Source organism: Condylura cristata, unplaced genomic scaffold, assembly GCF_000260355.1.
Source record: "Condylura cristata isolate star-nosed mole 26May11 unplaced genomic scaffold, ConCri1.0 scaffold00016, whole genome shotgun sequence".
In the NCBI taxonomy this organism is placed as follows: domain Eukaryota; kingdom Metazoa; phylum Chordata; class Mammalia; order Eulipotyphla; family Talpidae; genus Condylura; species Condylura cristata.
This window is the reverse complement of record NW_004567117.1, coordinates 39542071-39564570: the sequence shown is the minus strand read 5'-3', so window position 1 is coordinate 39564570 and position 22500 is coordinate 39542071. Positions and strand designations below refer to the sequence as shown.

The 22500-nt window shown below is 43.3% G+C and overlaps 1 protein-coding gene across 1 annotated transcript in view; it reads right to left on the bottom strand.

Annotated features, from left to right (window-relative positions):
* CDH20 (cadherin 20, type 2) overlaps window positions 1-22500 on the bottom strand; it is a 47019-nt gene that overhangs the window by 18651 nt on the left and 5868 nt on the right. The window contains exons 2-6 of the mRNA XM_004683946.1: window positions 19504-19798; window positions 18813-18932; window positions 15458-15625; window positions 11409-11596; window positions 4217-4470 (exon numbers count right to left, since the gene is read on the bottom strand). Of these exons, the coding sequence (XP_004684003.1) occupies window positions 4217-4470; window positions 11409-11596; window positions 15458-15625; window positions 18813-18932; window positions 19504-19798 (1025 nt within the window). The remainder of the gene's footprint in view (window positions 1-4216; window positions 4471-11408; window positions 11597-15457; window positions 15626-18812; window positions 18933-19503; window positions 19799-22500) is intronic.

Genomic DNA, 22500 nt, shown 5'->3' with positions numbered 1-22500 from the left:
GCAAATTAATGCCTCTCTCTGCTTGTGATCCCACTTAATAGAGACCCACTGGAGCCAGGCACTGCTTGGTACAGGTCACAGATAACGACTCATTGAATCCTTACAATAACCCTTCGAGGAAGGTGCTGTTATCCCCACTTTACAGTTGAGGACACTGAGGCATGGAGAGGTTGTGTCCTTTGCCCAAGGTCACACAGCTGGGAGCCGGCCCCAGGCAGTCCCATCGGCTTCCTGAGCCAAACCAGAACCAATGGCTATATTCCCAAACCAGAATGTACACGATTAAAGAAACAAAATGTACGCGATTGAAGAAACAAAACTGGATTTCTTCTTTAAGCTAGATTTAGCTGTGACAGAAAACAGTTGACATATTAATAACAAGCAAACACATACCTACAAAGTTCATCGAAAATTAACTGGAGCATTATTTTTTCCCTGGGCTCAATTGGTGCCTTAAGGTTTAGTGGCCATTTGAAACGGTGACTTTTTAGCATAGAGAGAAGAATGCTGGGTGACTCATGGCAGGCTCTTCTTTCAGTCCCCACCCAGGAGAGATGCCAGTCATTGGCACCAGCTCTCCAGGCTTGGGCATGATGCTGAGGGGAGAAGAGGCCCATGACTCAAACCTACAGCGCTGTAGTAAATGCGGCAGTTGGTGTGGAGCTGGAGTAATAGGAGTAACTAGCTGGCCGGACCCTGACCATGCTGTATCTGGTGACACATTCTGCGGTAACACTGAGTGCCAGCTTCAGAGAGGCCCCTCATCCAGCAGAATCCCTTTCCTATTTTCCACCCAAGGCCTGAATTGCAGCAATTGTAGCATTCAGTTTTCGGACTGGGAGGCTGGGCCAGTTTCCAGAAGGCAGGAGAACAAATGAAAAGTGTAGCCACAGATGGGAAGTGAGAGCATTGGGGCACCTAGTGATTGTGTGGGTGGGTGTTCGTTCTGTAGCTGGAGTATGGACAGTCTCACCTCACAGGGGTAGACTTGGCCAGCGCTGACACACAAAACTGGTGTTCACGAGGCTCCCTGCTCTTCTGCTTGGTGGGGCACGTTCTCGGAATTTGGGAGTGGGGCACTTTCTGGGAAGTCACCTACGTGGAAGTCACCTACGTGGAAGTCACCTTAGGATGGCGCAGGAGAGCAGGCCATTTCCACACCAGCAGAAACCTACTCCAGTTGCCAAATGCTTCTGATGCTGGCATGCCAGAAATTCCTTGAGCATTTATTAAAAATTTAGGGGATCCCAAGATTGGAGCCTTAATTTTGGGATTTACTAGTAGTGATGACCAGTTTTCTAGAAAGATTATAAAAGCTCTAAAAATGTTTAAAAAATTAGATGGCTAGAGGCACAGGAATTACCCTGGGGAGGGCTGCATTTTATCCCTAGCATTTTGTCTTCAGGTGATCGTTTTTTTAAATTTTTTTTTTGGGGGGTGGGGGGCTATTATGCATTTTCTTTCTAGGAATGTAAATTTTGTTTCCTTTTTTTTGTGGTGAAAATGCAGAAATGAATTAGAAATTAGAAATTTGCTAACATGCAAATTTTGTTACAAGAAAATAACTGTCTTGGAAAAAGAAGGATACTATAAGCAATTTGGGGGAAAGATAGCATAGGACAGTCATTTCCAAGTCAGCTTATGAAGTGATAGAGATTTGACTTTTAGATGCTTTTACCACTGCAAGTCCAGGGTGGTTCTGGGACACACCCTTGTCCCTGCAGATTCTGCTAACCATGCTACCTTTATGTGGCAAATTCAATGTTGCTCCCTCTTTGCATGGAGACAGATAGGGAGAATTGCTCCTGTGGTGGTAAGCAGATTCTGCTCTGCCCCTGTACCTGAACACTCCAGGCCTATAGCTCTTTCCTTCTTTCATTCCCTCTCCTGGGCCCTGCAGCCCTCCCCAGGGTAATTCCTGTGCCTCTAGCCTGTTGCCTGTTCACGCCCAGATTTCTCCTGATCAGGACCTATCAGACAGACAGGACTTCATTATGGACGTGCGATGCCATGTCGCCCAACAGAGTTTTCAACTGACCGGTCATCTGAAGCAGCATTTCTGTTAACCAGGCAGGCAGGCAGGACGCCTCCATTTTCTGTATCTCCCTTTGCTCCTGCTGGTGAGTCTGGGCCTGCTGGTTTTCTCCTTCATTTTGGATGTCTTGAGTTAATAGCTTTAGTTCTGAATACTGCAGATAGACTCTTGGTTGTGTGTGTGTGTTGTCATCTGGGTTCAGTCTCTTTAGTTTATCACACAGTAGTGTGATTTCTCACAGGCCGCTGTTTCTAATGCTACCATGGAGGAGCCCAGAGTCAGAACTGAACAGGTAGTATGGAAGTTTCCTGGGTATTCGGATAGATTTTTTTGGAAATAGAATCTGATTTTTTTCAGGGTTGTGTTTGCTTTATTTGAAACATTTCCCCTCATAAATTTTTGCTCTCTTAAATGTTTCCTTACAATGTCTTCTCCAATGAATAGATAAATTGATCAGGAGAGATCTAGACCTTGGTTTCTGAGTATATAAATTTAAATAGAATCTGTTTCATTTATGTCGTGGCTGTTTTGGGGGTAATATGGTTATATTAAATTCTTCCCCTCCTGTTACACATTTAAAAAGCTTAAGGTTATGGGCCCTCCCTGGTGGCGCAGCGGGTTAAAGCACAGCACTAAGAAGCTAAAGCCACTTCCACATGAGTTTGATTCCCGCCTGCCCCGGAGGTGACCACATGGCGTGGCAGACCTCTCCTGACCCGCCCGCTGCTCCCCTCAGCAGTGTACTTCGTGGATCTGCCTGTTCTGCACCCCACTCTGTCTCTGGTGAATCCTCTCACCCTCTGCATCTCTGACCTGTACCCCAGTTCTGTACTAATAAATAAATAAATCTTTAAAAAAAAAAGCTTAAGGTTATACACTGATTTATTCAGATTGAATAAATCTTTCACCTTTGACTAAAAAACTTGGGGTTGAGGTAGCATTGCAATAAAGTTGTCGTAACTCATAACAGAAAGATTAGTTGCCTTCTGAAAATCAGATACCAGAATTCAAGCAAAGTCATTTTATTTAGCTTAATGCCTGAAGATGTAAGATGTTTTCTAATTGGGTAGAACAAGCCCATTTTCTCCAGTATGGATATTCTCAGGAGAGAATATGCTAGTTGAACTGCAAAAGCACATTTTCATTAAGTGCAAAATAGTTTCAGGTGAGGGAACTAGCCTGCTGACAGAAAAGGCATTTGATAAATTGGGGTGTGCTTAAAGAGTGTTATCCACACTAAAACCCCAGGCCCATTTGACTGTGGCTTTGAACAGTTAATGCGACAGATGGTCTCAGACAGCTTTGGAATCCAGATCCTTTGTGTGGAGCTTCAGAAGCTTGGCTATTGCTCTGGAAGGCTGAAGTGTCAACCTGCTGCCAGCTGTTTGCATGTTGGCTCCAGAGTTGATAGCAAATGTAAGCAGCCCTCCTCCCTGCTTTGAGATGGATGCAGCTTGGTTGGGATCTTTTAGCTCAAAATATGCTTCAGAGTGTCCTAGACCTATGTGCGGATTTGCAATAGGTAGAAAGTCCCGTTTGGCCAGTTTACAGGGCCTGGAAGCCATTGAGCACAGCAGTAGTTTCTTTGCCTTTCTATAGTCTATGGACGGTAAAGTATTGTTCTTTGTATAATGCAAGGAGATAGGTATTGAATGTCATTTTGAAAACAAACATCATAAAAATTAAAAGTTTCATATTCACCACTAAGATCCAACATTTTTATGGTATCAGTGTTTTGATATCTACGTGTCTTTGCTTTATCTCAATTGGTGGTTTTTAACTTGAGGTGATTTTGCACCCTCCCTGACATTTTCCAGTATCTGGGGACATTTTAGGTTGCCACGACTCAAGGGTGCTAGTGGCATTTAGTGGGTAGAGGCCAGAGATGTTGCTAACATTGTACAACGTATATACCATAGCCCTACAACAAGGAATGACCCAACTGGAAATGTCAGTAGGACTGTGATTGAGAAATATGTGTGTGTATGAACGTCTGAAAGTGAACTACAGACATAATGATATTTGTAAGTAACACGAAGAGGCCATGCAGTTTGAATAGAAAGAGCTTAAAGAGACAGGAGAATCTCCAGAGATGCAAGAAACAAAGGGAGACAGTTAAATTATATTCAAGGGAAGGGAAGATTCCAGGAAACAAGGAAAAGGTGAAATTTATGAAAAAACCTGATTGAGTTGTTGGTCACATCTGGGTCCTTGGCAGAAATGATCTGTATTGTCGTTCCAATCGCCACGTCCTCAGGTACCTCCACGAAATAAAAGCCAGGTTCAAACACAGGTGGTTCATCCACATCTTCCACACTGATGTGCACCGTGGTGGTGTCCTGAAACGGACCCAGGCTCAGAAAACGCATCTCTAGGTGAGGGTTGGCTCCCTCCACTTTCAAGGTGTAGCTTTTCTTGCTTTCAAAACTCAGGGGCTGAAAAGTAATCCAGGAAGCCTGGTTAGACATGAACACATACAGCAGAGCCCTCAAGGCTGGCCATTATGGTGGCTGGCAGGAACCTCCACAGCAGCTGGAGTGGTGAAAAGAGGCATAGGCAAACACAAGGGGTTCTTCCATCTTAATGTCCTCTGGGCAAAGGAGGCAGGATGCTGCTAAATGCCAGCTCGCTGGCTATGAAGGTCACCATCCTCTAGGCAGGCTGGGCCTCAATCATCCTGTGTTTAATCAGCACGTCATCTGCAGTTCATTTGAAAAGATGTCATGATAATTGAGAATTCAGTTCCACTTCAGAATATCTATACAACTTAGGCCTTGGCATGTTTGTTTCCTTGAGTACAAAGGCAATAGTGAATTTCTCCAAGAAATCATCCTAAGTACATCCTAAATTTTGTCTGGTACTATATCAGATCAATATTTGCATATTTAATTTGCTATTGGCCGCCTGTTTTAAAAACCTAATCCAGCCCCCCATTTTACAGTTGAAGAAGCCCAGAGCCAGAGAGCCAGAGGCTGGACTGAGCTGACATATTACGTGGTAGAAACATGGAAGTGTTGGCCTAGATTTTCAAATTTCTCATCTGGCTTATCCACAAAACTTTAACTTTGTCTAGTGAAATTCTTCATAATAACATTACTTTTGGTTGTTCCTATTTTTTTGATCTCTCCCTACCTAAAATGTTTTAGGTCTAAATAAATACAATGGTTTGGGGGAGAAAGTGAACTTGAATACTAGCTCTGAAGAAGGGACTTTGGTGACAGTGCATAGGTGGCTTAGTGCTGGGAGTTTCACGGAGACATCAGCTGAGAGGAGAAAGCACACGTTGCATACAGCTGAAGAATGACTGTAAAATATATCAGTAAAACAACTAATTAAAAGAATAACCCATTCCTGTTTTTTTTTTAATGACTAAAATGTTTACATGTTTTAAGCAACAATTATCTCAGAACATCATCAAGAATGAGAGAAAATATCGTGGAAGTCAGAGCTGTGAAATCATTAGAGTGGACGGCAAAGCAGTTACTAATGCATAAAAGTCACATGTATCTTGACAGTGATTTAAATTTTCTAGCTTCCTTCTTTCATTTCAGAAAATGCCAGCACATATCATGTTCAAAAATAAGCATGGAGAAAACAACAGTGGTAGTAACGATTTTAACTCAATTGTTATTAAGAAAATAGAAATGTATGGATATTCTGAAATGGAATTCTCAAATTCCAAATTCTTTTTTTTTTTAAAGATGTATTTATTTATGTATACAGAACTGGGGTACAGGCCAGAGGTGCAGGGGTTGAGATGATTCACCAGAGACAGAGCGGGGGGCAGAACAGGCAGATCAATGAAGTACACTGCTGAGAGGAGCAGCAGGTGAGACAGGAGAGGTCTGCTGCACCAGGTGGGTCACTCCCTCAGCAGGGATCGAATTCATACTGAAACAGCTGCAGCCTCATCCATTGCAGTGCTGTGTCCTAACCCATTGCGCCACCACGGAGGGCCCTGAACTCTCAAATTCTAACAAAAGTTTTGGTGTGTTTGGTTACTGTGGTTGAGTCATGCCCTGTTCTGCCACTTACCTGGTGCCGTGGCATATAGTCCCTGCTCCATGGAGCCAGCGTTTCCCATGTAAACCAAGCAACTGTTTCACAGAATTAGTCAGAAGGTCAACTTTTTCATAAACAGGGACATTTGCAGCTCAGATTACAATGCAAAAAATTGCATTACTGGTTTATGTTACTTGTACTTACTCTGGACATGATCTTTCCTGAAAAAATATATTAAGCCTCTTGAAATTGTTATATGGGCCCTTCCTGCTGGCACAACAGGTTAGAGTGTGCCACACTATGAAGCTGTTGGCAGCCACCGCAGCACAAATTCGACCCCCGGCCAGGGAATGACCCTCAGGGCACAGCAGACCTCTCCTGTCTTCTGCTGCTCCCCTCAACAGTGTAGTACAGTACTCCACCTGTTCTGCTCCCCACTCTGTCTCTGGTGAGTCCTCTCACCTCCCACATTCTGGCCTGTAATCCAGTTCTTTTATGCATAAATAAATAAAACTTTAAAAGAATTCTTCTATAAGGGTACCCCAAGGTGGCTGCTGTTGTTTATTTTAGGTTGAACTAAGCAAAATATGTTTTCCTTTTAATTTGAAGTCATTATTTTTCTAATTTAGCATGAATGTTGTCTAAAAGATGGGTGATTTATATTCATTAAAATTCATGTTTTAGTATAGAGTTTTATAGCTTTTGACAAATGCCTGGTCGTGCTTCTGCCATGATGAGATAGAGAAGAGTTCCATCATCTGTTAGCTCTTGCCTTATACCCCTTTGTAGCCAGATCCTCCCTTGAAGAACCCCCGATTTATGTCTGTCCCTATTGCAAGCATGTCATGTCAGTGCAATCCTGGGTAGAGTCCTTAAAATAGGATTTCTTTCCCGTGGTGTGATGCCTATGAGCACCACCCATCTGCGGTATGAAGGAGTAGTCTTCCTTTTTTATTGCCAAGTAGTCTTCCCATTTACAGAAGGGACCGTTTCGCTACAGGTGCTTTTCAGTCACTTCTAATTTCTGACAGTTGTGAATGAAGTCACTGTGAGCATCTGCCTACCCGTTTGTGTGTGTGTGTGTGTGTGTGTGTGTGTGTGAACATCGGTTTTCATTTCACTCCACAGTGAGTAAGTAATGAGCGATGGGATTGCCAGATTGCATAATAAGTGTGTTTTTGACTTTTTAGGAACAGTCCCGCCAGTTTTCAGAATGACCGTATGTTTTGCATTCCCACCAGGAATTGGTGAGCTTTCTGGTTGCTTTGCTTCCTTGTCATTTGAGTTTGTCCATTTTGCTGATGTTAGTGTCCTAGTGGGTGTGAAGTAGTATCTCATTGTGCTTTGGGTTTGCGTTTCCCTGACACCTGATGATGCTGAGCCCCTTTGTACATCTTTTTGAAGAATTCTTTGTTTTTTATATTCAAGTCTTTTATCAGAAATATGATTTGCTGATATTTCCTCCCAATGTGTAGTTTGTTTTTCCATTCTCTTAACTGTGACTTTTGAAGACAAGAAACTCATAATTTTGGTGATGCCTTATAACTTTTGATTTTGTAGCTTAGGATTTTGATTTTATACCTAAGAAATCTGTCTAATTAAGGTCATGGAGATTTTAACTTCCAGAGTCTTTTTTTTTTTAGCATATAGATATTCAATTGCGGAGGCAATTGGAAACATTAGAGTGAGTTTTACATTATTGTTAAAATTTCTCTCAAAAAGTTTTTGTGCTTTTTTTTTTAACATCAGAGTTGTTTTCCTTCATTTATTTTTATTTGTCAGAAAAAAGACTCCACCCACCCTTGTTCCAACCTTCTATCCTCTTACCCTGTGGTCACCTTAGTTCTGCCATCAAAGTTTATTTTTTTTTTTTGTGCTGTCAGCCAAACTTTGTCAAATCTATTCAGGCTGTTTCAGTTCTGTTCTGTCCATTGTTGGTACTACCTGTGTTGAACTTTGTGGCCATCTAAGTTGTTTTCAGAGAGATGGTATTATGACTTGACATGGAAACAAAAGTTTGTGTGTAAGCAGAGTGGTACAGAAATAGTGGAGAGAGTAAATTTGATATTAGGGAGCAGATATGTCTGCATCTCCCAGAGCTTTTCAATACTATAAACTAAGGAATAGACAAGCACTGTATCATTTAAATTGGCAAGAGTGTTATTGAAAGTGGTATATAAAACAATGATGTACATTATAATTCTTGTAACTGAGAGTCAAGGAAATACAGAAGTTTTGCTTTCCGTGGCTTGTCTAAGCAAAGAATGGGCTTAGAACAATTACTTAGAACAATTATACCTGGAAGAGGAAAGGCATGCTAAAGTCTGGAGAATCACATATGTCATGTTTATATAGATAATTCTGAAAATGATACATTTCAAGTTATCTTTCAAGCATTTAAGCTAAGAGACTGAAAATCAATTGATTGATTACTTAAAAGCCAAGAAGTCCCAAGGTACTGGCTAGTAATCAGTGCGGTTTTGTGAAGACCCAATCTATCAATTCAACTTAATTTCTCTTTTTGAAAAAGTACGTGCTGTTTAGACAAAGAGTAGGCCTTAGGGGAATAAATCAAAAACAGAACTTTTGTTTCAATTGTAAGTGACATTATTAATGACAAAGTAGAAAGACAGGTGTGGGGCACGCATCTGAATGAACATCGTTCTCAAGGTATAGATTGAGCAGTCCGTAGCCTCAAAAGTATTCATTATATTTGACTTGTCCATCTACCCAACTTATTGACCTCTTTTTAGATTCCATTTTCTGGCACCTCATAAGTTCCAAAGAAATCCAAATGGTCTTGGAGGAATTAATAAGTGTTTTATTAAACATGGATATAGCTTTAGTAATGACAATGAAAGAGCATTGTGTCTTAGGAGGTTGAATCTTTTCTCTAGATAAGGGAGTTGAAGAAATGATATTTGGGGGTTCTTTTCAGATACAACATTAAAATAGTTAATATATTTTTTAAATGAATGGCTTTTATTAAATTCTAGCTATATTCTAGTTAATTTGACATGAATTAACTTTAGGTTTTTATTTAGAATTAGTTTATATGTTACTTTAAAATCAAATTTAAAATATTTAAATTTAAAACCCTCAAAAACTTTCTTTTTGGTCACTTATGTTTTTAAAGAGACTTGTTACATTAAAGAAATAATAATGACTCCAAGCTTTGAGCTTGTTCAGTTACCAGTTGTGGTAAGCAATGTATTATTGCTAACTTGGCTTATGACACATAATAGGTGAATATTCGTTACCCTCTGTCATCTGCCAAACTGATGTTATTACAGGTCACCGTTTATAGCTCTAGCATGTATTATTCTTAAGGGATAAGAATAAAATAATATTGCCATGGTTAAGTTGCATCCAGGTTTAAGTGATGTTTCCACAGTTAATGTCAGCATTCCGCACTATGTTCAGGTCGTTCTGTGCCAGCTATTAAGATTTCCGGTTAACGGAATACCTGATATAGCAGTGATTTTGCTTTATTTGATGGCATCTTAGCTAAACAAGACACGACAAACGTGAACTTTATCTTTCTCTTGGAAGACAGTGTTGATTCAACTCTGCAGAATGGCACAGGATGGTTACGAAACATGTTCACTTGTGCCACACTTGAAGTTCTGAGGGTCACAACGTCTTCAACTTGGGGGGGTCACTGTCTCTTTAGCCCTTGCAGGACACCTCAACCCTTTACTCCCCTCCTGCCCTGTGTCTCTTCAGTTTCCTTGCTTGTCCTTGCTCTTCTGATTTCTTTATGCTGGGCTGCACAGGACTCTTTTTCTCTGTCTTCTTCTCCATCTATCCTGTATTTTTATGCCTATGATGCCTAACTTTGCATTTTCAGCCCCCAAGTCTTCTGCAAGCCACAGACACCTATAACCAGCAGCTGTCACACATTTATTTCCACTTGGATGCCTCAGAGACATTGCAAACATAATAGGTCCAAAGCTGAACCCCAATATTTGCCACCTGCTCTACTTGCAGATTTCCCTCACCGCAATTAGTAGCAACTCTACTCTTCTTGCTGCTCCATGAAGCCTCTCTTTTTCTATCCTCATCTAACTGATGAGGAAATACTATTAGTCCTACTTTCAAAATATGTTCAGGTTCTGACCTCTTCTGCTCTATTCCCACTGCCTTAGCCCTTGCCACCACCCCTCTTACCTAGATTATTGCAATAACCTTTCCGTGGGTCCTTGCCCACTTAGGGCAAGTCGAGTCATGCCATGCATCTGTGGAAGTCCTGTAGTTATTCTCCTCTTTACTCGGAGTAAACCCCCAAATCTTTACATCAGCCTACACGGTCCTGCACAATTTGGCCCCCTTTTTCCATCTCCTATTAGTGTTCCCCTCCCTCAGCCTCGACAACCCTACTACTACTGAGCTTGAGATAAAGCAGACGGAGCCTCACTTTGCACTGCTGTCCGTGTGTGTGGAACACTTCCTCAGTATGTCCATGCCCATCCCCTGGTCTCCAGAGTGCCTGTATGGGTCTCACTGAGAGTCATTTCCTGGGCACCGTCCTCTGTGTTGGCCTGATGCAGTGTAGTGACTCTGCCCACTTTAAGTTTTTGCATAAATGTCATTTTCTTCTGCGAGGTTGCTTTATTTACTCTACCTTAAATGCCTGGAACAGGACCTGACAAATATTTGTTGAGTGAAAAATTTACATGCATCTTGGATTTTTAAAATATATTTAAAATAGAGAAAGAAGATTGGAACAGTACATTTTTGAATTAATGTATTTCATCAGATATCTATTTATTAGGATGTCAAAACATGAATTTTAAGAGGTATTTTACCTTCCAGCTGAGTATATCCATATGTGTTTTCAGCCATAACACATTTTTCTGGAAATTTGGTGACTTACGAAGCACAGGAGTTTCAGGTGATTACATCACTTGGCAGCTAAGTTTGATAAAGCTTTTCCAAGTCTAATTAGCATTTGAAACTTCAAGCAGCAATTAAAATACCTCTGCATGTTATTTATTGATTCATAAATAATATTATGGTTTGCTTTATTGTTACTTACGGTATATTATAGTTAAAAAATAGTTGTTCTTTGAATGCAAATATTGATCAAGTCATTAACACCATTATAGAATTAAGCTATAACAGTTTTTAAGTGGCTGATTAAGAGCTAGGTAGAGACATTATATATATTATATTTTTATGACCACCTGGCACCTTTTCTCTAAAACAATTATAGTGTTTACAGGTAAACCAAAGGAGTAAGAGTTATTTGCTTTTAATAGAGCATTTATCAGAGTATCTGCAGCAATTTGTGTCAACAGTGCCACAGCCCTCACAGCTAGTATGCATTCAAGCAGCCGTTAAGATGATTCGGGCAAGGGGCTTGGATTACCTTCTTCACGGTTATGATGCCAACTTGGAAATTGGGGTCCGTGTTAATGGCGAAGGCATCAGCACCATCCCCATCCACGATCGTGTACTTCATCTCTGCGTTAATGCCTTCGTCCAAGTCCTTGGCAAACACTCTCCCCACCGTGGAGCTGACAGGGGCTGATTCCAGCACGCTCATCTGGTAATGTTCTGTGAAGAAAGATCAGGACATGCGATCTTGGTAATCTGTCTCTGTGGAAAGGGCCTTGTCAGTACTACGTCACATCAGGCATGCTGTGCAAAACATCTTCCTCCTGGCTCAACATTAAAACTTGAGTGGCGCAGACAAAAAGCAAGATCAAAGAAGTTGAGCGAATGGTGTTAGGTAGGTCAATGGCCGGTGTGGATGTGTGAGGAGGAGGGCAAAGGAGCTTCATCACAGCTCCACGGTCGGCCAGGGCAAAAGCGAAACCCTTTCTCACCTCAGTGAACCTCCCTGCACGTGGGAGGGAGTGTTTTGCTTTCCAATCTTTCCTAAAGAACTCTCTCCCCAATGTTAATATCGTCTACGAAACAGAAAAAATTGCTGCGGTCACAAAATATTCTGCTCACACTTCAAATGTCTGCATTTGCCTTCGTGACCCGGCCTGTGTGCTGAGTGTCCATTTTCACACCACCTGCCCACATGTGACCAGTGGTCTATGAAGGAGCAAGAGACGCAGAAAGCAAACGGCACCAGCTCCTGGTGAGGTCCTCGCTGTACCTTGGACTAAGCCCGCAGCCTCTGCATGGACAGACCCATGATGCTGCTTGTTGTCTGGCTCAGAATAGACTTCTACAAGCAAGCATGTATGTTAGCAGTTCAGAGCTAGTAATGGTCTCCTTTCAACTTGGTGATCCTGTATTCACAATTAAATTTACTGTATTTTCATCACCATAGAGTTATATCTTTGCTAACTTGCTTCCCTAGGGATACCTTTTTTAAGTTCTTCATTTTTTTGGGTAAGTACTACGATATCACAATATGACTGACTAAATAACAAAGAAATCGCACAACCACATTTCCAGTATGTACATGGTCTCATTTATTCTAATATGCTTTGGAGGCTACAGGGAGGCTTGGGATGTGAGGGCTTGAGTCTCACAAAGGTTTGGGGAGGTTAACAGCCCCTAGCCAGCTCACAGCACCATAGCTTGCACAGGAGAAATGATGCTGGTTCTTTGCAAATACAAACCAGAAAATTGCTGCTGTCTGTAGTAAGCTGGCGGAAACTTTGGTTTCATGATCTCTTTCCATTCACTTAGGAAGTTGTTGCTTTTGCAGAACTTTTGGGAAAACCAAGTATCTGCCTACATTTTCTCCTCACCAGGAAAGGTGTTCTATGTTTAAGCTACATGTACATGTAACTTCTACATGTGATGCATGATATAAAAGTAAATAGCCTGAGATCTTGATATTCCACTATATTTGGTTCAGTGAAAGGTAAGTGAGCTCATTCAATATAAAATGGTAGGTATCATTTTGTCGACGTCCCACAGTTGATTACCATAAATACTATGATAATATTTATGAAAAGAGGGAAGATAGATTTCCCAGAATGAAGACTCAAAAGATTAGTAATGTACAAGTTTACCAGTGATAGCTTATGGAGTAATGATCTCCCTTAGACCTTGCTTTAGCAAAGAGATGGGGAAAGATTTAATGGTTAGATAAAGACAAATTGTTAAAGGTTCAAAAATAGTGCTCGCTCAAGAGGACGCATGAAGACTGAGATTACTTTTCAAGACATTTCCATTTTGTCTCTGTATAACATAAAACATGCTTCCTCTGTAGCCTCGATTTTCTACGTTTTTCAACAAAAGGCCAGCTTGATAAGTATGCTATCGAATGGCTTGCGGGGCAAGACCAAACCTGTTACCATTCTATTGCATTATGTGATTCTGAAGCTGCCACATTTGGGTGATAGGACTTTTCTTACACCATGTCCAAAAGCACACGCAGTAAGTCCTCACCTAACTGCTGCAGTAGCGGCTTCGAAATGCTAACATTGGCGAAACTACATCCAGCAGGTCCTTGCAAACCTTCACTCTGCTCAACATCAGCTGCGATTGGTATTTTTTTCCCTCAACATTGTAATGAACCCACTTTATTTAAGGTTCCACTATACTTAGGAGTTTTGCAGTAACTTTATTCCTTTGCCTTCATGAGCACTAGACTTGTGTCCAATTACAAAGCTCCCAAAGGGTAGCTCAAGGATGGCCAAGCTTGTCCAGCTACAGTGGGCACAATGTGAGTCATTCACCAAGTAAGAAAGATGGACCCACAGGTCAGCAGGACAACCAGATGCCAATCACGTGGCCTTTCACAGACTGTTCCATGGAACTCTCTACTGTGGAATCAGCTTACTAGTGGATTTGCCTGCTCCACGTGTGAACGGCTTATGCAGCAGGCATTTTTGTTCATGACATGGCACGAGGACTTTGTGCACCCCAGTTGTAGAAACTATTTGCATTCTCTTCCCATATTTTCATAGACAGGGTTCACTTGCTCTGGCCGACTCAGAATATACTGTTCAGCAGATAATTGGGCCTGACTCTGTTTTTGAGCTTAGTTTTCTTCTGTTGGATCCAGACTTCCCTGGTTAGGACTTTCCCCTGGAATCGTGTCTGCTACTCTCACTTCTCCAACTGCTCCTTTAGAGAGCTGCTGTTCAGCTTCACCTCTCTGCCCCTGGGCTCCACTCCACAGTCAGTGCTATAGATTTCTGCCTTCCTTAAGGACACTGAGTTGGACTGTCCTACTGTTACTTCATATTCAAATAGGAATTTTTCATCTTCCTTCCCTGCCTCTAGTTCCCTCATGCTCCCTCTGTTTCTAGTCCTGTTCCTCATTGCCTAGACAGAAGCGTTTGTTATTGACTCCATCTTCTGCTTTGGTCCCCTTAGTCAAGAACTAGGGCAGAAATCCACATTTTCTCAAGTATCCACTCTAACCCTTCTGCCATTTCCTTAAGTCCCATCATTTCAAATCTGGACAGTGCTAAAAGCTCCCTAATGGACTTGCCTTCTGTCTATCTCCCAGTCCATCTATCCTACACATGGCTGTCGAATCAACTTTTTCCCCCTATCTCTCTCAACAGCTTCAGTGACTCCCATCTCCCATTAGACTCATACATTTGAGACATTAAAGAGCAGGTCTCCATTTAGGAACCTGTGATCATAAAGGTGCCACCTTCTCTCTCTCTCTTTCACACACACACACACACAATACACATATATAAATATAAAGATATTTATATTTCTAGAACAACTAAATTACTAATTAGATAATAGAGGACAAAGTAATTTACATTCAGGGAGCCCTAGGAGAGCAAAGATTTCATTTGTTTTCAATCTGCTCCATGTCCCACACAGGGCTGTTGTCTGGACACAATATATTTTGAGTGAATGAATGCCCTCCCTTTCTGGAATGTCTTCTTTTCTGCCTATATCATTTCTTTATATTCTTCAGTTCCCTGTTGAAGTGGCATTCTCCTCTGAAGCCTTCATGTTAGCTTACTGTGATAGTTTCATTCTACACTAACCAAACAACACAACAAATGCTGTTTCCTAGTTAACCTGTGCTGAGGACAGAATACTCTGCTGTAAATGCTTCCCGGGCAGGGACTCTGGTCGTGTGTCCCTGCATGGCATCTCATCTGGGGCAATATTCTTTCCTGGGGGCAAACATTAGCTCATGTGTTGGTGCAAGGTGAGAAAAGTCTTAGATGTTACGGTTGCTTGTGACTCTCTAAAGTTCAGTCCTACCCAATAGAGTGTTATCCTGCACTATTTAATTTCATGGGCAGAGGCAGAGACTGGTGATCCAGGGGGAAAAAACAAGAAAGATTCCTTAGGGAGGTCTCACTAAAAAGAGAAACACTTTGGGAAATCTGCTGCTAGAGGGAAATGGTAGTGGGTGAGCTGCATGGGAACTCTCGGATCAGGTCACGAATAGCAGAACTTAGAAGAGTTGCTCAGCCGGCCTTCCTCCCTGGCCTCTTTGCTCTGTCCTCTCATGGGGATACTCACTCTGGGGAAAGCGGGGCGGGTTGTCATTGACGTCGGAGAGGGTGATGTTGACAGTGGTCGTCCCTGCCAGGCCTCCCAGCTGGCCTCCCATGTCCTTGGCCTGGATGATCACTTCGTAGTATTCTTTGGCTTCTCGGTCCATGTTCATAAGCGCTGTCCTGATCACACCTGCAGGACACGTTTTTAAAAACAAAACCACAAGTGCACTTTTTAAGATAGAATTTTATGTCTCTCCCTTGCGCATTTTTTAAAAAAAGATTTATTTGTGCACACAGAACTGGGGTACAGGCCAGAGGTGCAGGGGTGGTGAGAGGCTTCACCAGAGACAGAACAGTCAGATCTACAAGGTACACTGCTGAGGGGAGCAGCGGGCGGGTCAGAAGAGGTCTGCGCGCCCTGTGGGTCACCTCTGGGGCAGGCGGGGATCGAACTCATGCGGAAGTGGCTTTTAGCTTCTTAGTGCTGTGCTTTAACCCGCTGCACCTCCAGGGAGGGCCCAGGAGTTTGCTTTTTTTTTAAGGCAACCTGAGAATTTCTGCCTTTTAACAAATCAATTAATTATTATTTAAAAAAATGTATTTATTTATGCATGCAGAACTGGGGTACAGGTCAGAGGGGCAGGGGTTGTGAGAGGCTTCACCAGAGACAGAATAGTCAGATCTACAAAGTATACTGCTGAGGGGAGCAGCGGGCCATGTGGGTCACCTCTGGGGTGGGGATCGAACTCATACTGATGTGGCTTTAGCTTTTTAGTGCTGTGCTTTAACCCGGAGGGCCCACCCCTCCCTTGCGCATTTTTTAGCCGTTGGGGTGAGGTGCAATCGCCTGTGTTTCAGCAAACTGGAGATTAGAATCTAGCTTCAAAAAGGCGGAGAAGCTGCAGCTAGGGGCCCGAGAGCTTGCCGGCCCGTGGGCTCCGGCTGCATTACCGAGAGCAACCGGGAGGTGGCGGCATGGTCCTCCCGCAGAGTGGCGGGCGTCCGCGCCTTGCCCGCCGGCTCCAGCTCGCTAAAGAAAACGGGGGCGTTGGGCCCCGAAAACAAAGCTTCACAGGTCCACAAATCTGTGATTTTAGATAATTCTCCTTCAGCTCTTTCTTTCCGCAGCCCCCTAGAGCCCTCGTAGTGTGACAGCTTCTTCTTTAAGCAACTTACGCCTGCCTTCCCTGCTTCCTCAATACCTGTGAGCTGCGCTGGGATTCTGATTTCATCGCCTATTGTTACATATTCATTCTGTTTTGTTGTGTTCTGCTTATTTCTGTGCTTCGCTGAATTCTGTGAGCGAGCATGGGAGAGATGCGCTGTGCCTTGCTTATTTGTAACGAGCAGAAGGGGTGACCTTCCCCAGACAGTAAACAGTAGCATCGCGATGTGATACGGTTTCATTTCAGAAGAGGGTGGGAATCAAATTCCACGGAAATGTGTTGTTTTGATCCTGCCAAGGATGTGCGGCCATCTCCCTTTTAACCCTTCAACTTAGAAAAGTTTGGTTCTTTTAAGCAAAGATGAAAGGCCAGGTTACTGCAAGTTTATAAGAGACCCCTGGCTAAAAAGGCCTCTGGATAAAAAGGGGGGAGTTAAACCTCCCCCCTTTTTATGGTGAAGACACCACCGGTGGTGAAGACACCACCGAGGGTCTTCAGTTGACTCCTGTAAGTGTATGTTGCCTATAGTGAGGATAAAGTGAAACACGCAGAATTTCCTTTTAAACGCCCTCTGGAGGGAGCGATAGCTATCTTTTCATGTATTTTTGACCTTAACACTGAAGATGACCCCCTGGGAGCTGTCAAAATAATGTAAGGTTTCTTTTTGGCTATAAAGGACACATTCCCCTCTTCTTGTCTGTACTTTTCCTCCCTGTGGGCTCCCCCCGACCCCCCTCTCCCCATCTGTAGAGTGGTTAAAGTTACTGTTTTACAGGAGAATTGCAATCTCCTTTCTTTCCTCCTGCTAATTTATACTCCCTTGCTTTCGATTTTTATGATTTAATTTTCTGAAAGTCTGGTTTCCCTTAGGACTTCTGGAAAAATTCTCTCCAGTTGCTAATAGAAATGTATTTCTTTGCTTTCAAATAAAGAGGTGACTTTGATCCTTCACTGTTGACTTTCCTCCTTGTAAGTTTCTTTATTTAGGATCCCTGTTATCTATTGGTAAGTTCTCAGTTCTCCTCTATATAAATGGAATCTCCAATACATCCGTATAGCTTATGAGTTCCCGAGATTCTGGGAGACTAATGTGGGAATGTTGAGGGAGGTATTTTAAATGGGAGAGGACCTGGCACAGTGCAAGAGAATGATCTAAGAGTTACTCTGCCCACGTCAAACTATTAAAGGGAATTCTTCATAGATAAAACACGTTCATGCTGAAATCAAAGTTCTTGGGAGAAACTGAAAATAAAAACAAAAAATGCCAAAGCCAAGTTCCTGGTTTGTCTTTTCCTGCCAGATGCTGCTTCCCCCGCCAGTTCTCTATGCTGTCTTCCCCTCCAGAGCTCCCATCTGGGCTCCCATATTTTGGAGGCCACACCCATGTTCTGTGCTCTTTTGCCCCTGGCCAACACCTGCTGTCCCAGCAGCTGCTCATGTGACCTGTGCTCTGCTAAGTGTGGGTGGTTCAGTGGAAGGACACAGGCCCCATGGCAGGAGACACATCTATGACTGGATGCCCTCCCTGATTTCCTTCTGTGCTAATGACTGGTCATGACCTGGATCAGTCCCCTTAAGTCTCTCTCTTGTTTCTTTCTTTTTTTTATTTTTTAAGATTTATTTATTCATACAGAACTGTGGTACAGGCCAGAGATGCGGAGGGTGAGAGGATTCACCAGAGACAGAGCGGGGAGCAGAACAGGCAGATGGACGAAGTACACTGCTGAGGGGAGCGGCGGGCGGGTCAGGAGAGGTCTGCCACGCCATGTGGTCACCTCTGGGGCAGGCGGGGATCGAACTCATGCAGAAGTGGCTTAAACTTCTTAGTGCTGTGCTTTAACCCGCTGTGCCACCAGGGAGGGCCCTCTCTCTTGTTTCTTAATCGATAATTCTGCTTCTATAGTGAGCCCACCTTAACGTGTCAGTCTTTGCCAGTCTCTGTGAAAAGACTTTATCCCTTGGAATAAATACAATCACAGCGATGTCTGAGGATTAGTGTGCAGACAGCCCCGTTGGCCTGTACACCATCTAACAGCACTTACCCTCTTACTCACTGGGGCGGACCTGGCTTATTGTCTCCGTCACTTACAACTACCGTCTTTGGCTACTTATGCCCTGGTGTGAAAAGGAGACTTGGATCTACCCTAAGTAGCAATTATAACTAGTGGGGAATAAAGCAGATACCTCTGACTTGACTGTTGCATCAAATACCTGTTTTGGAGTCCACAGAAAAGTAAGGCTGGCCTTGGAGGATGCTGTATACCACCCGGGCGCTGTTGCCATAGGTTGGGTCGTCGGCATCCGTGGCTGTCACCTGGATGACAGAGGTCCCTGAGGAAGAGAGATGGCAGAAAGCTGTTCAAGCTGAATTGTTCCAGGCTCGATGCAGTCCTGACTGGCCAGCTGTGTCCCATGCACACATGTGACAGTTGCTTCCTTGGGAGGGCGCTCTTCCAGTTCCAGGGGCCATGACTCCCAGGGGCTGTGACTTTTTGGTAGGGGTGGGAGTTTGTGTTTCAGGGTCTTACTAACCAGCAAAGACGGCCCCGTCTTTGAGTTCCTCAGTGTTCTTTTGATAAAACCAAAATACTTCTTTATGAATCCAACATCATCCACCCACCCATTCACCCACCCACCACCCATCCATCCACCTATCATCTATTTTTTTTGTATTTTAAAAGTCAGAACTGAAGAGCAACACCAGGTGTGTTACTGCTATTATCATCATTACCGTTCCATTCCAGTGTCTAAATCAGACCCTGCTCAGGACTTGGTTATCAGTTTTGGCTCCATTTCATAATTTGTGAGCTCTTCTGCACATACCCTCCTTCTCTGTGAATACGTGGGCAGCCCTTCTCTAGAAGGAACGCTGTTTGTGGGAATCAGCAGGGCTCTGCCTTACCCACAGGTGACATTTCTGGCACAGTGGCGACATAAGGTCCGTCCAGGAACTTGGGCTCATTGTCGTTGATGTCTTGGATTTTGATGATGAACTCGGACTCCGGCTCCATCGGCCTGCCTGTCCGCCTGTCTAGGGCTTGAGCCCGCAAAGTGTACTGGGCCCTTTCCTCCCGGTCAAGCCTCTGAATGGCGTGGATGTCTCCAGTGGTGTCATCGATGGTAAACACGACCCCTGCACCTTCTCCAGAGAGGATGTACTTGATGGATCCATCCCCCCTGTCCATGTCTGAATGGAGCTGGGGAGAAAAAGCACCAACATGTCATTATGGCTACCGACAGATGTCAGAACTACCTGCATTTTATTTTGGCCCAAACTTATGATCTCCTGATCTCCTTTCAAACAGGAAGAGTTTTTTTTTTTTTTACACTTATATGTTTATAACATCTGCCTACAGAGACTAACAAGCATTGAACATGATTGTAACAAAGCAATGGGAGTCAGTTTAATAAGGAAGAACCCAGCCTTCCCACTTAAAATAAAATGAACAGCCCTAAACATTTTACCATAAAAAAAAAACAAAAAAAACTTAGGACAAAAATTTCCAGGCAAAAATTTTAGGATACTCCAAGTTGTGAGGAAGCTGAGGAAGTGATTAATAAGTAGACTCTGGCCTCTATGCTGCAGGATATACAGACTTGCTGGGCTCAAGCCCCTTTGCAGTTCAGCAGTTTCATTCTGGGAGACTCTGCTTATGTTTCAGGTGTCAAGATGGAATTTCATTGCTGATATTACTCTTTGCAGCAGTGTCTCTCTCCGTTTGGTGGAACCGGTTCTTGGGCTTGTAATGAATCAGTGAAATCTATTACGGATGGTTGAGTTAGGGGAGGACGCAGCTTTCATCTGCCATCCAACTGCGTTTCATTCTGTACTGACTCTCGGGAGCAGTCTGGGGACGCTCTTTTCATATTGAGCCTAGAAATACATCACTGCATCTTCAACTGGAGGCCAAGTGTGTGGATGCTAATTTTGTGCTGTCCTGTAACGTTCTCTCTAAAGGAGGCGAATAGCACCTAACGATATTTGCTCACCTACCGCTAACTCTGTTGTTGCCTGGGTTGGTAGCACTTTGGATCACTCCGTGACAAAGTTCAAGAAATTTAACTTTCAAAACAGAGAACCAGTTTAGGCCTAGACTCGGGAGGCAAATCTATCTGGCCCAAGCCCTATCTATGTCAGTTATCAACTGGGTGCCTGTGACTAATTAGTGAATGTTTATCGCTCTCAATTTTCCCATTTTATGAATGTGGAAAGCAATGTTAATACTCTGAAGGGCTGTGGAATCATTAGAAATTAATGCATGCGAAGCACCTAGCACAGCGTCTCTGGTAATAGGGACACTACAGACGGGGCTGGTGATGATGGTGATGTACGTGCGTAGCGAGAAGGGCACTAACATGTCAGCTCTTTTCTTCTCCCTTCAAACCTCCAAGAGTGCACCAGAGACAGCGTAAACCACCTGTTGGTTTTCGGTTTTTGCACAGCCTGATGGGAACAGCTGCAGAAGCTGCCTGCAGCAAGGTGGGGGCATTCAATGGCACGGACACCAGCAAGACACCCTCAGACCAGGATGGGTTGGGAGGTGGTGGCTCATTTTGAGCGGATCTCAAATTGACTCACGGCCAAATTCTGCAGGCAGTGATTTTGCTGCCTAGAGGAATTCAGCTGTGTCTTATCTAGAGAAAAGAAATAAGAGAATAACATTGACTGGAAAAATAGCTGTGGGTTTTTCCTACTTAAAGCATTCTATTTAGAATATGAAGTTCTCGTATTTTCCCATTCTGTATACAGTAGTTCTTACCCCCCTGCCCCCATAATCCAAATCTGCTATTTATGTGGTTAAAAAAGCCGCGGTGCCCAGCTCTTGTTTTATAGAATAGGGAAAGCATTTTTATTTACATCAGGCCACAACGAAATGAAAATCCTTTCCATCTGGAACCGTGTCTCCAGACAGAGGAATGGAATTGGGAGGATTTAAAAAAATTAAACATGCATACACACATAGATCATTTTAAGGCATGTGGAACAAGACTTTCATTTAGGGTGAATTGTATTAATTAAATTTTTTTAAAGATTTATTTATTTGTGCATTCAGAACTGGGGTACAGGCCAGAGGTTCAGGAGTAGCAAGAGGCTTCACCAGAGACAGAGTGGGGAGCAGAACAGGCAGATGAACGAAGTACACTGCTGAGGGGAGCAGTGGGCGGGTCAGGAGAGGTCTGCCGTGCCATGTGGTCACCTCCAGGGCAGGCGGGGATCAAACTCATGCGGAAGTGGCTTTAGCTTCTCAGTGCTGTGCTTTAACCCGCTGTGCCACCAGGGAGGGCCAATTGTATTAATTTAAGGCATGGGAGTTATCTAGAGGGAAAAGAATAGGAGCTGACAAAGAAAGTATGCGGGATTGTCTCGAGATGTTCTGTTTATCATCAATAACGTTTTGCCTTAAGAACCTTCAACAGACTAAGCAGTCTCGTGATGGTCATAGGCCAGGTTTAAGTGTTCTGCTCTTGGAGTGCATGATCAGTAGCAGAAGGTAAACCAAACGTCACCGTGCTCAAGAGGGGGTTCTGGTTTCTCAAGTTCCATCTGGCTGACTGACGTCAAGTAGAATCTGGGCTGCAGCTCAGATCTGTTCTCTGGTTTTGTCTGCCCTGGGAAGGACTTGGAGGAATACTCTAGATGGTGAGTTTCTTGCAGGCAGGAAGCCTCTTAGCATGAGGCTTCACAGGTGGTGAAAGAGCAGTCACGTGCTCTTGAAAGGAGGGCATAGGGTGTAGTATTAGGGTTAAAACCTTTTTAGTGGATGCTAATTTTGTGCTGTCCTGTAACGTTCTCTCTAAAGGATGCGAATAGCACCTAACGATATTTGCTCACCTACCACTAACTCTGTTGTTGCCTGGGTTGGTAGCACTTTGGATCACTCCGTGACGAAGTTCAAGA